At 39.4% G+C, this 12647-nt stretch overlaps 1 protein-coding gene across 4 annotated transcripts in view; it reads right to left on the minus strand.

The window, feature by feature from the left end:
* Positions 1-12647, minus strand: part of ACSF2 (acyl-CoA synthetase family member 2) — a 71160-nt gene that overhangs the window by 31746 nt on the left and 26767 nt on the right. For all 4 annotated transcript variants that reach the window (XM_088133288.1, XM_088133291.1, XM_088133290.1 and 1 more), the window contains exons 6-10: positions 11498-11660; positions 8572-8667; positions 7846-7994; positions 5136-5227; positions 2455-2531 (exon numbers count right to left, since the gene is read on the minus strand). In XM_088133288.1, coding sequence (XP_087989414.1) covers positions 2455-2531; positions 5136-5227; positions 7846-7994; positions 8572-8667; positions 11498-11660 — 577 coding nt within the window. The remainder of the gene's footprint in view (positions 1-2454; positions 2532-5135; positions 5228-7845; positions 7995-8571; positions 8668-11497; positions 11661-12647) is intronic.

The raw sequence follows: 12647 nt of genomic DNA on the forward strand, positions 1-12647 counted from the left end.
CCACAGACCATGTTTAAACAGGGTTTGTCTGCAACTACGAGGACCTCCATAGTGACTCTGGCCTTTGCAGTGATCTGGTCTTCAACAATTTCACAGCTCATTTCATTTCCAGAAACTGATCTACAGTGTTCCTTTAGATACTGGATTAATTTGTTTATCTAATTGTCAGCGAATATATGGGAAAATATCCTTATCTTTTTGCAGTCTTCCATTTGTAACCCTTCTGTGTTTTCCCATTACTTCTTCCATATTTTTGCAACCCAAACTTTTTAATGAAAAAAAAAGGTGGAGCAGCAGTACAATGCCTTTTCACTAGGAGCCACTTGTCTAGAAGCAAACTAAAAGAACAGTCCTAGCACCATCTAATAGGGATAATTATTTGAGTCTTCAGGTTATAAAAAAAAAACTGATAGTGAGGGAAAATCAGAATAAATGCATTTTTAATTAGTGCTAGGCACTGCCTTACATGCTTTGATTTGCTATGCATGTGGCAAAGTGGTTGTACATTATAGAATGGCTAACAAAATTAGCTTTGTATTTCAAACCCACACTCTATGTTACAGGAACTAAAAATAGATATTGGTCTATTTCAGTAACTTATGCAGTATTATTCTTAAGGTTCAGCTCACTGAAAAGGGCCTCTCTCCACTTGAGGAAGTTCAATGATGGCCCTGTGCTCTTTAAAGAAGAAAAGATGTGTGATCTAGTCATAAGAAAAGAAGGAGTTGAAGGAGTTGGCAACTTACAATAAAAGAACTGAACTGCATAAAGGAGAATCAGGGTTTCTTATCCTGTTTGATTAGTTCAAATGGAAATCAAAAATCTAAAAACAGAATTAAGTTTGTAATTCTATTCATTCTTATGATGAGAAAGGCCTATTAAGTGAAATGAGATTTAATTCCAAGTAAATATATGCAGGAATCAGACTGCACAAGGATGTATTCCCCTTTAACTTTTAAAAAACAACCTGTGAATAAGACCTCTTTAATTTAAAAACTATCACAAATCACAAATAAAAGGCAATATTTCAAGACAACGTGGCCTTCACTCACTCTTCCTGTATTCTTTAGTTAGCTGCAGATTTAGGAGATAACTGGGCCAATGCAAAATCTGATATATTTGGCAGCACCCTTTCAAACTGAGAATGTACCTTAGATAATGCTGTAGCATTTTCTCTGTGCACCCACAGAGTTTTTCAGCAGATTTATAAAGGGTATCTTAGCAGGCTGATGCAGAAGACCTTTCCTTTAAAATAGAAAACAGGAATGGAAGAATGCAGAGACCTGCCACTTTGGAAAATGATACCTTCACCATTTGTTAATCTCAGAAATATTGTTATAGGTAGCAAGATGACTGTGATTTATCATCATGCATTCTATAATACCACCATTTCAGTTTATTTGTATTTTTAATCCTGAAGTTTCATAAAAATATATATTTATTCATTTGTTACTGAATGTAAATGACACCTAGGAGGATGTTTATCTTCTTATTCCTATGTAGAAAGCAAATTATATATTTTCTTATGTACAATTTCTGTATAAAGCTTTTGCTGCAAAGACAAAGTGATCAAGTTTCCATGCAGGTGTCCTTTCAACAAAATGTGAGAACGTGTGCGCAAACAATTGTCTTCTGCAAGGAAAACTATACGCTAATTTTGACAACAAAGAGTACCAAATTCCTGATTCCTGTATTTATAGTATTTCCCAGTTATTCTTACAAAGGTATTCTGGTAGAGAAGTATAAATACTATCAAGCAAAACCAGTCCTAGCCTTAGTGAGAGAAAATGGGAGCAAACTCAGTGCTCAATCTGGGCTTCAAATCGTTCCAATATCAAGATGTATAACTGCAGGTAAGTCCTTCTCACGGTGCTTGCCCATTAAGGTGATCTAGGTTCCTGTAGCTATCTACACAGATATCTTCTTTCCTTTAGAATCCTGCTACACTTTCTGTTCCCAGTTTAGTTGTACCGTTTGCTATATTGAAGAGGAATTTAAAAAGCTAATGACAAACATTTATACAGAAAGACGGTAATCATGGCGGGAGAGCATAATCCCCCTTGCTAGAGTTGTGCAGATCTTTAAGGGAGTGTTTTGCTTCAATGAAGGCGCAAGCCAAATGCCTCCCCTCTCCCCAAGATGCTTTATGAAGCAATGCTGCCCCCTTGTTTTCACAAACAAAGCAAAGAGGCCGTCTGTCTCAACTGACTCTTGCAAAACCTCAAGGAGTTTTCTACATATCTGAGCACAAATGCAGAAGCTCCTCCAGGCTTTTGCGGTTGTTACTGGAGGCAGGTGATGCGACCTCGTCAAGCCAAACCATGTTGTCTCTTCACCTCGACATGCAGCACCCACAGTGCAAAGCTTTTCGGCGAGGCCAATCCCAGCACCCTGCACTCCATTACAATATACACAGAAGGAAACGACACAATCCAAGGATAAAAAAGGACTCACTACTATTTCCCGCATATTCATTTTCTGGATAATCTTCTTCATGACCTCAGGAGGCACTGGTGAACCTGCAATAACCCCTGGAAGACAACAAGCAGATAACTTCTTCTAATTCTTCTAAAGATTACTGCACATTTTCAAACACAAGCATTCTTTATGGTTTCCATACTATCCCTAATACAGCACTTCCCATTAGAGTTAGGATTTTAGCACAGCCAAATTATAGTTGAGACAGACTCAGCTTACCTGAAGGCGGCTACTTAGAATCCCAGTACAAAATAAAAGGAAAGAATCTTGAAAACAAAAGATTTATATTTGCAAAGATTTGCTTTGAGATACGTCCATGAACTTTAGTGCCAATGGCTACAGAATGCAGATGTACCCCATGCTTAGCATCTACTGCCACACACTGGTCAATATAGAAATACATTTCACTAAATCAGTATGTTATCCTCCATACTGTTTCAGTAACAGAAATAGCAAAGTAAGTAAAACAGGAACAGAAACCAAAATAAACCTTCCAAGGAAAATGTGCTTAGTAAAGAATAGTACCGTCTGGGCTCCCCAGGGCTATTCCACGGGGTCCAATCCAAATATCTGTTCATCTGGCTGGCTGCATTTTTCCAATGTGTTATCTTGCATGTGGGCTTGTGAAGAAGCAGCATGATTGGGTGATAGCTGGGCTTTTAAGAATCCTTGGAATAGGGGCGTGCAGAAGTTTCAAAGTCAAACTTTCCAGTTCTGACCTCTCTACATTCTAACAGCAGTGTTTTGATATCTGGTATTGGACTGCACCATTCTATCTTATCTATTCTTCTTACTGGAAGTGATCTGACTGTGAAACTGTCAGCCCCTCAAGATAGACCAGACTAGGAAACCAAGGTCATGAATGCTAACACTGTTTTTATTATAAAGTTACAGTAACAGAATCTTGCAAGTCTGAATACGCTCCCCCCCCACCTTTACCTTCGTAAGAATTAGGGAGGGTCCTGTCTGAGATGTTTTCTCAAATTACATTTATGCCCCAGACTCAGATCTCTTTTATTTGACTGTTGTCTTGTTTGCGGCTCTTCTTCCTATTCCACAAGATTATTCCTACCACCCAATACAGAAGTGGACTATTCTGAGTCATGCTTTCCAGTTGGAATGACTGGCTTTAAGATTAAAATGCTCCTGGTTAGGTCAGAATGGCCCATTCTGATGCTGGAACATTTCCAGTCAAGAACAGAAACCAGAATGCTTTGATCTGGAAATGATTTATGCACCACTACCTGAGAGTTCATTTCTGGTCAGGCTCAGATAAGTGCTTGTAATAGCCCTGTTTAGGAACAGTTGCTGGAAATATGCAGCCAGTAAGATGTCTATAAACCAAATCACATTTGTGGAGAGTATATCACAGATGTACTTCTTTCAGGGACAGCAAAGGCTAACAAGTAAGAGTTTAGTTCACTAAATGCCTTCACATATGGGGATTTAGCAAAATTCATGTCTGAGAAGTTTAAACAAAGGCCGAACAACTTTATCAATAATTAAAATCTTCAGTTTATCAGATGATTGTGTCCATAATTTAGGAGGGTACATTTGAATTTTTGAGACTATATATTAAAGCCACATTTGTTTATTTGTTTATTGATTTAACTGAGGCTACTTGGATGCATTCAGAAATGCAACATGAATCTTAATAAGAAATGTCCTCCATTGCAAGGAATACATTTCCAGTCATGGCTGGTTCGTCAAGTCCACCCATTTCAGTATAGGAATCACCTAGCTATTCTGCAACTTTAACACTGCATTAATAGAAGGTACTTTTGAAGCTAGTTTGGAAGCTGTAGTTAATGTAAAATGCTGCTGCTAGGCTGCTAACTGGGGAAAGTCTTCATATTACAACTATTCTGAAAATATTGCATTAGGAGTTGCTTTGCTACTGAGATCAGTTCAGGTACTTGTAATGACATACAAAGTCCTATAGAACTACATATCTGATGGAGCTCACTTATGTACCTGTCTTTCAACTAAGATATAGTAGGAAGCTCTTCTAAAATCCTTGGGATTTGCTATGAGAGACCCAAGAAGTCATTTCCTCTTAGTTCAGTTAAGGCTGGTGCCAAGTACTGTATGTTTATGGCATCATCATCTTAAGAAATCTTTGTTCCTTCAGGTATTTGGTCTGACTGGTGCTGTTTTGTCTTATTATAGTTTTCAACCTGTGAATGGCTTTTAGATGTTACTTAGCCAACTGTTTTTTTAGTTCATCGTACAATATTTCTAAATTGTTTCCCACATTGGGGGTTGTTTTAAGGACAAGAAAGCAGTTTAAATGATACAAATAAAAAAAAATAATAAAAATGTTTTCTAATTATATATGGTAGTTTCTTTTGTTTTTACTTATTATTAATAAAATGTATTTCAACACAGATAACCTAAAGTATAGTCCAAAGCAAATATGTTGCACATGTAGATCATAGCAAGTATTATTCTATCATGAATTACTGTGACCAGATTATTAAACTGTAAGCCATTTCTAATTTGTTTTGGCAAATTAAAAAGGAATATACATATTGATATTTTTGTAACAGCAAATAAATGTGTGGGTAATATACAAGTACATTCATTTAAATTTAAAGTGTTAATGGATGAAAAAGCATTGATTATTTGCTTTTCAATATTTGGGTTCCTTTACTCACCTCCCCGAAGATTTGAGAGGTCGTGGCTGGCAAAGTCAGGCTGGCCTAGTATATCTATGAACATTGTTGGGGTGCCATACACATGGGTGCATCTTCAAAGAAAGACAAAGAATTACAGGTTAGTGAAATACAGTTGTGTGAAAAAGGAAATACAGTGGTACCTCTATTTACGAACTTAATCCGTTCCGTGACTCTGATCGCAAGTTGAGTTGGTCGCAAGTCGAGGTAAATTTTCCCATAAGGTTCAATGTAAATACGGTTAATCCGTTCCGCCCTCCGAATTTGGTCGCACCCCGAAGCAAATTTTCCCATAGGGTTCAATGTAATTACTGTTAATCCGTTCTGGCGTCCGTGGACCACGCATCAGGGGCGGAAAAGCACCCACGCACTGCGCGGTGGGGCGGCAAAATGCCCATGCGCCGCGCGTCAGGGGTGGAAAAGCGCCCTGCGCCGCACGGCGGGGCGGCAAAATGCCCGCGCGCCGTGTGTCAGGGGCAGAAAAACGCCCACAGACCACATGTCAGGGGCGGGAAAATGGCCGCAGTCCACGTGTCAGGACGGAAAAATGGCTGCAGACCACGTGGCATGGGCGGAAAATGGCTCGTAAGTCGAGGTGAGTTTGTAAGTAGAGGTAAATTTTTGGGGCCGGAGCTGGTCGTATCTCGAAAATTTCGTAAGTAGGGGCGTTCGTAAGTAGAGGTACCACTGTACACCATCTTTGAGTTCTATGGTTTTACATATCAGGACATAATAAAAATCATCTGGTCCTTAGCAGTTCTCCAAAGTAGGTAAATACAACCTCAGATGAACAACAACACATGATATATTACACAATGTCATCATTTATTTTACAAAAAGAAAGCCAAAATGGAGAAGCCATCTGTGAAAAACTAAGTACACCCTTACTGCTTCCATAGGTATGAAGAGGCTAAGTAGCAGCCAGGTGCTGCTAATCAAATGCCCTTGATCAAGTGATCATCAGCAAGTGTGACTACCTCTATAAAAGCCCAAGTTTTAGGAGTTTGTTGGTCTTGAGTATTGAAGTGTTAATACAATGCCAAAGAGTAAAGACATCAGCAATGATCTTAGAGAAGCAATTGTTGCTGCCCATCAATCTGGGAAGTGTTATAAGGCCATTTCTAAACAATGTAAAGTCCATCATTCTACAGTGAGGAAGATTAGTCACAAGTGGAAAACATTCAAGACAGTTGCCAATCTTCCCAGGAGTGGACGTCCCAGCAAATTCACCCCAAGGTCAGACTGTACAATGCTCAGAGAAATGGCAAAAAATCCAAGAGTTACATCTCAGACTCTACAGGCCTCAGTTAGCACGTTAAATGTTAAAGTTCATGACAGTACAATTAGAAAAAGACTGAACAAGTGTGGTTTGTTTGGAAGGGTTGCCAGGAGAAAGCCTCTTCTCTCTAAAAAGAACATGGCAGCACAGCTTAGGTTTGCAAAGTTACCTCTGAACAAATCACAAGACTTCTGAAACACTGTCCTTTGGACAGATGAGACCAAAGTGGAGATTTTTGGCTACAATGCATAGCACCACGTATCAGCACAAACATCTCACACCAACCATCAAGCACGGTGGTGGAGGGGTGACGATTTGGGCTTGTTTTGCAGCTACAGGACCTGGACACCTTGCAGTCATTGAGTCGACCATGAACTCTTCTGTATACCAAAGTATTCTAGAGTCAAATGTGAGGCCATCTGTCCAACAGCTAAAGCTTGGCCGACATTGTGTCATGTAACAGGACAATGATCCCAAGCAGACCAGCAAATCTACAACAGAATGGCTGAAAAAGAAAAGAATCAAGGTGTTGCAACGGCCCAGTCAAAGTCCAGACCTCAACCCGATTGAAATGCTGTGGCGGGACCTCAAGAGAGCTGTGCATAAACAAATGCCCACAAACCTCAACGAACTGAAGCAATGTTGTAAAGAAGAGTGGGCCAAAATTCCTCCACAACTATGTGAGAGACTGATAAAGTCATACAGAAAACGATTGCTTCAAGTTACTGCTGCTAAAGGTGGTTCGACAAGCTATTGAATCATAAGGTGTAGTTAGTTTTTCACACATGGCTTCATTTTGGCTTTATTTTTGTAAAATAAATGATGACATGGTGTAATATGTCATGTGTTGTTGTTCATCTGAGGTTGTATTTACCTACTTTTGAGAACTGCTAAGGACCAGATGATTTTTATTATGTCCTGATACGTAAAACCATAGAACTCAAAGAGGGTGTATTTTCTTTTTCACATGACTGTAAATGCAACTGGGTTTTCCCATCAAATTTAGCTACCGGGCTAAGTGTCCGGTAATGATGGGAAACTGTTTTCCTCACAGAAAAGGAAAATGAGTACTCAAATGAGATATGCATTTCAAGTCCTACATTTTATTTAAAAAACGGATGTCATGTAATTGGCATGTGTTTCAAGTCAATATTCGTGTTTTAGGGAAGAAAGGGAAGCCGGAAAGGGGTATCCAATACATGCCTGCGCGTGTTACCTGATTTGTCCACACCAGGATGGGGCCAAGAGATTCCAGCTCTGTCTCAAAAGAGATTAAAAGAATGCGGGGGGGGACGGGACTCCACAGGGCAGCAAAGGTCTAAAGTAAGGGTTACTGTAACTAGTATTAATTTTTACTCTAACATTAGTACATAGTGAACTCTTTCCAGAAGGTAGCTTCAGCCAAATTCTTACTTTTCGTTTTCCAGGGCATTCAGAGTGGCTTTGGAATTAAAGCTGAGACATGGGAAGACAAGGGAGACGCCATGAATAGCCATCATCACGCAGCCCGCCACAGATCCCAGGCAGTGGTAGAGAGGGACTGGGAGGCAACAACGTGCTCCCTAGGGTCAAAGCAAACAAGACAGGAGTGAGTCACCCTCCAATATAAGCCGTCATCATATTTATAATTTTTTATCCCAGAGGCAAGAAGAATCCCTACTGGAGATTTAGGGGGGAGAGAGTTGGAGTTACATGAATGGGAGAGTGACCAGAGGAGGGAACAGGGTAGCTTGGACTCCCTCAGTTCCTAGCTTTCCAGAGAATATTAGTTTCATTTTTAGATGAGAATTCCCATATAAGAAGTACCTTAGAATTAAGCAGTCAGAAACTTTTTCAGGATAGGAATATCCTATAAAATGTTCATATTGGTGGCGTGTACAAAGGCCTGGTCTTCTAGAATTTGATGGCAAAACATATGACTGCTCCTTATATAGTTCTTTGAAAAACATCTACGTTATCAACCCTCAAATTAGTAAGAGAGAACTTGAAAATTGTGACACACTGACTTTGAGATGTCTTTTTAAACTAAGAGAACAATGATGCATCATTTGATATAATCATGAAAAATTCTCTCATCTCTAGAGATAGGATTTGAAGAGTTTCCATTCTGAACATAAAGAATAGGTGGAGAAGACTTACTTTCTCACTGACTCCCAGCCTTATACCAATCAAGTTTGCATTATTCACAATGTTATAGTGAGAAAGTGTTGCTCCTTTGGGGCTTCCTGTTGTTCCCTGAAAGGAAGAGAGAATTGATTTAGCAATTAGGATCTCACCCTAGCACATTATGAAAGTTATAAGTAAGAGATCAGTTGCTTGAAAACAGAATGCTATAATGATGTCCCAACTCTGCAAAACCCTAGTAATACAAGACAATACAAGTTAGGTTTCAGAAAGATAGGAAGAGTCACACTGCAGCCCAAACAACTAATAGAAAGGAAAGGAGTAAGAGACCATCCAAAGAGGACTGAGTGGAAAAATGAAAGAATAGAGGATAGGTGATTCTAGTTCCAAGAAGGAATGGAAAGAAGACGGTGATTTTAATTCTCAAAGAGGCAGGAAAGAGGCCCAGAAAAGTGAAAACAAATATAGGCTCTGTCTGGTAGGATTTGGTGGTTTCCAGAAATCAATCAGGGTTGCAATCTTGGGTCTCAAGCCTTGACTTTTTGGCTAGAAATTCTTCTTTAATGTGGTTGGGATTCTCTGTTGATCAAGTCATAAGTTGCCTACATTCTCCTCAAAATACTAGGGCATTATTCTAAAATTATATCACCTGGAATGGTCCCCTACTTTTAAATTACTTTTGGACTTCAGAATAAGAGGCTTTGGAGAAATGTTTCAAACAGAAATTTCTAGCTGATTTAGCACATGCTCTGCTTGGAGAAGGTATTAGGTTCAGTTCCCAACAAATACAGGTCTGGACAGCTGCTGTCATTCTGTTTCAACAGTACTGAACTACATGGTCCTAGCCTGTGATGACCTAAGTAAAATATAACTATAAAGATGTATGGAACAGAACAAACAAACAAACAAAACCAAGCAAATAGACACTGAAACATTCATGGGTTAAGATTTTTAGAGTTTGTGTATACTTTTATGTAGCTCTTTTTCTTCCCCCATACAAATGAATATTTTTGAAGTTAACATAGCCACATGCTCAGTTCCATTAATTCAGAAACTGTAATATTTCAGACTCTGAAAAACAAGATATATAGTATTGTGCAAAAGTTTTAGGCAGGTGTGAAAAAATGCTGTAAAGTAAGAATGCTTTCAAAAATATATATTGTAATTGTTTATGTTTATCAATTTACAAAATGCAAAGTGAGCAAACAGAAGAGAAATCCAAATCAAATCAATATTTGGTGTGACCACCCTTTGCCTTCAAAACAGCATCAATTCTTCTAGGTACACTTGCACATAGTTTTTGAAGGAACTCGGCAGGTAGGCTGTTCCAAACATCTTGGAGAACCAACCACAGATCTCCTGCCTCAAATCCTGCCTCAAATCCTTCTGTCTCTTCATGGAATCCCAGACAGACTCGATGATGTTGAGATCAGGGCTCTGTGGGGGCCAAACCATCACTTCCAGGACTCCTTGTTCTTCTTTACACTGAAGATAGTTCTTAATGACATTGGCTGTATTTTTGGAGTCCTTGTCCTGCTGCAGAATAAATTTGGGGCCAATCACACGCCTCCCTGATGGTATGGCATGATGGATAAATACCTGCCTGTATTTCTCAGCATTGAGGACACCATTGATCCTCACCAAATCTCCAACTCCATTTGCAGAAATGCAGCCCCAAACGTGCAAGGAACCTCCACCATGCTTCACTGTTGCCTGCAGACACTCATTCTTGTACCGCTCTCCAGCCCTTTGGCGAACAAACTGCCTCCTGCTACAGCCAAATCTTTCAAATTTTGACTCAGCAGTCCAGAGCACCTGCTGCCATTTTTCTTCACCCCACTTCCTATGTTTTCATGCATAGTTGAGTCGCTTAGCCTTGTTTCCACGTCGGAGGTATGGCTTTTTGGCCACAATTCTTCCATGAAGACCACTTCTGGCCAGACGTCTCCAGACAATAGATGGGTGAGGCTGGGTCCCACTGGTTTCCACCAGTTCTGTGCTGGTGGCACTGCTGGACATCTTCCAATGTCGAAGGGAAATAAGCATGATGTGTCTTCCATCTGCTGCATTAAGTTTCCTTGGCCGACCACTGCATCTACGGTCCTCAACGTTGCCCATTTCTTTGTGCTTCTTCAAAAGAGCTTGAACAGCACATCTTGAAATCCCAGTCTGCTTTGACATTTTTGCCTGGGAGAGACCTTGCTGATGCAGTATAACTATTTTGTGTCTTGTTGCTGTGCTCAGTCTTGCTATGGTGTATGACCTGTGACATGACACTATCTTCCACAACCTCACCTTAGTAGCAGAGTTTGGTTGTTCCTCACCCAGTTTTAAGCCTCCTACACAGCTGTTTCTGTTTCAGTTAATGACTGTGTTTCAACCTACATATGAAATGGATGATCATTAGCACCTGGTTGGTATAATTGGTTAATCATATACCTGACTCTAATCCTACAAGATCCCTGACTTTGTGCAAGTGTACAAAGTGTGCAAGTGTAAGAATTGATGCTGGTTTGAAGCCAAGGGGTAGTAACACCAAATAGTGATTTGATTTAGATTTTCTTCACTTTGCATTTTGTAAATTGATAAACATAAAAAATTACAATATATATTTTTGAAAGCATTCTTACTTTACAGCATTTTTTCACACGTGGCTAAAACGTTTGCACAGTACTGTATACGTGTATACACACATACATGCACACACACACACAGACAGCTCTTGTATGTCCCAAAACCCTTTCAGAGGGTTTTGGGACAGCCATAATATACAACAACTATGTTTTATAAAGAGCCACACAGCAAAAAATCAATACAGATAATCTTTTGCAGTAAATTCTAAGTACCAACTTATTCCACTTGGCAAAAAGTAGCCTGCCTATCTCTAATCATCACGGGCTGCATTTTTTTGAATATTGGAAAAGGTACAGTTGATACTTACTGAAGTAAACTGAATGTTAATTGGCTCTTTGTAGATCAGCATCTTCCGTATCTCCTGTAGTTCTTTCTTGTGGCTGCTGTCTCCAGCCTGCATCACTTCATGCATTGAGAATGTGCCAGGTAGCTTGGCATCCACACAGATTACAACAGAAAGCTCTGGCAGTCTGATACGAAGGAACATCCAGTCACTTACATGACAAAAGGGAGTTCAACCTCTCAGAGTGTAAACACAAGCTCAAGGAATAAGACCTCAAACTATAGGTCAAATCAAATATACAGTAACAGGAAATTTTTCCTGATGACAGTGATTTATTTGCCAGAATAAGATTATGATTTCCCCTTATGGAGAAAATAAGATTTCCATTATTTGCAGATTAGAAATTCATAGCCAAAAGCAAGTTGTTCGAATAGCTGAGGGGTCTAGGTTTTTTTGTAAAATCCCATATGGATTGTTGGAGTTTAAAATGACAACTAATGCTTATTTTTTTTTTAAAAAAATCAATATTGTTTGAATAACATACAATATCCTATTGTAATGCTTTTCCACTAAAGATACCTTCCTAAGAATGTTGTAAAATAATCCAAAATGGAATGGGCAGTAGTTGGATTATTAGAGAAGAGACTGGAATAAACCAGAAAGTTTTGTCAGGTTTCTTTTATCTCTCTCTGTCTGTAGACTGAGAATTTAAAAAAAAAATACTGGCTGGGATTGCAATGTTTGTACATGCCAGATGCCTATGTAGAATACACAAAGAGAATGCCCTTTTAACCTTCCTTGGCAGAACTGGTTGTGCATGCACAGAAATTTGCATTTCCTACTGGAGTTGTGAGGGCAGGAAGAAGACAAGGTAAAAAGATATCCAGGTTCATAAGACCACGAAGATCAAAGTGATATTTGGCTATTACAAAATTCCACCTGAGACCTGTCAGTAGATGCGTTTGGCTTTATGAAAATACTAGACAACCCGTGACCCATTGGGTCATAGTTTCAGAGATATTTCCTTACCTAAACAGAGAAACAGAATGACCAAGGGCAAAAAAGCAGTGGGAGTGTGAGCAACTTACGACTTGCTGCCAGCTTCCCCATTTACAGGGGGAAACTGGCAGGGAGCATCAGAAATCTTCCTTCCTTCCTTCCTTTCCAGATATAA

Source organism: Python bivittatus, unplaced genomic scaffold (assembly GCF_059951505.1).
Source record: "Python bivittatus isolate LINGU-HERP-01145 unplaced genomic scaffold, Pbiv_v1 ctg000080_np1212, whole genome shotgun sequence".
NCBI classification, from domain to species: Eukaryota; Metazoa; Chordata; class Lepidosauria; order Squamata; family Pythonidae; genus Python; species Python bivittatus.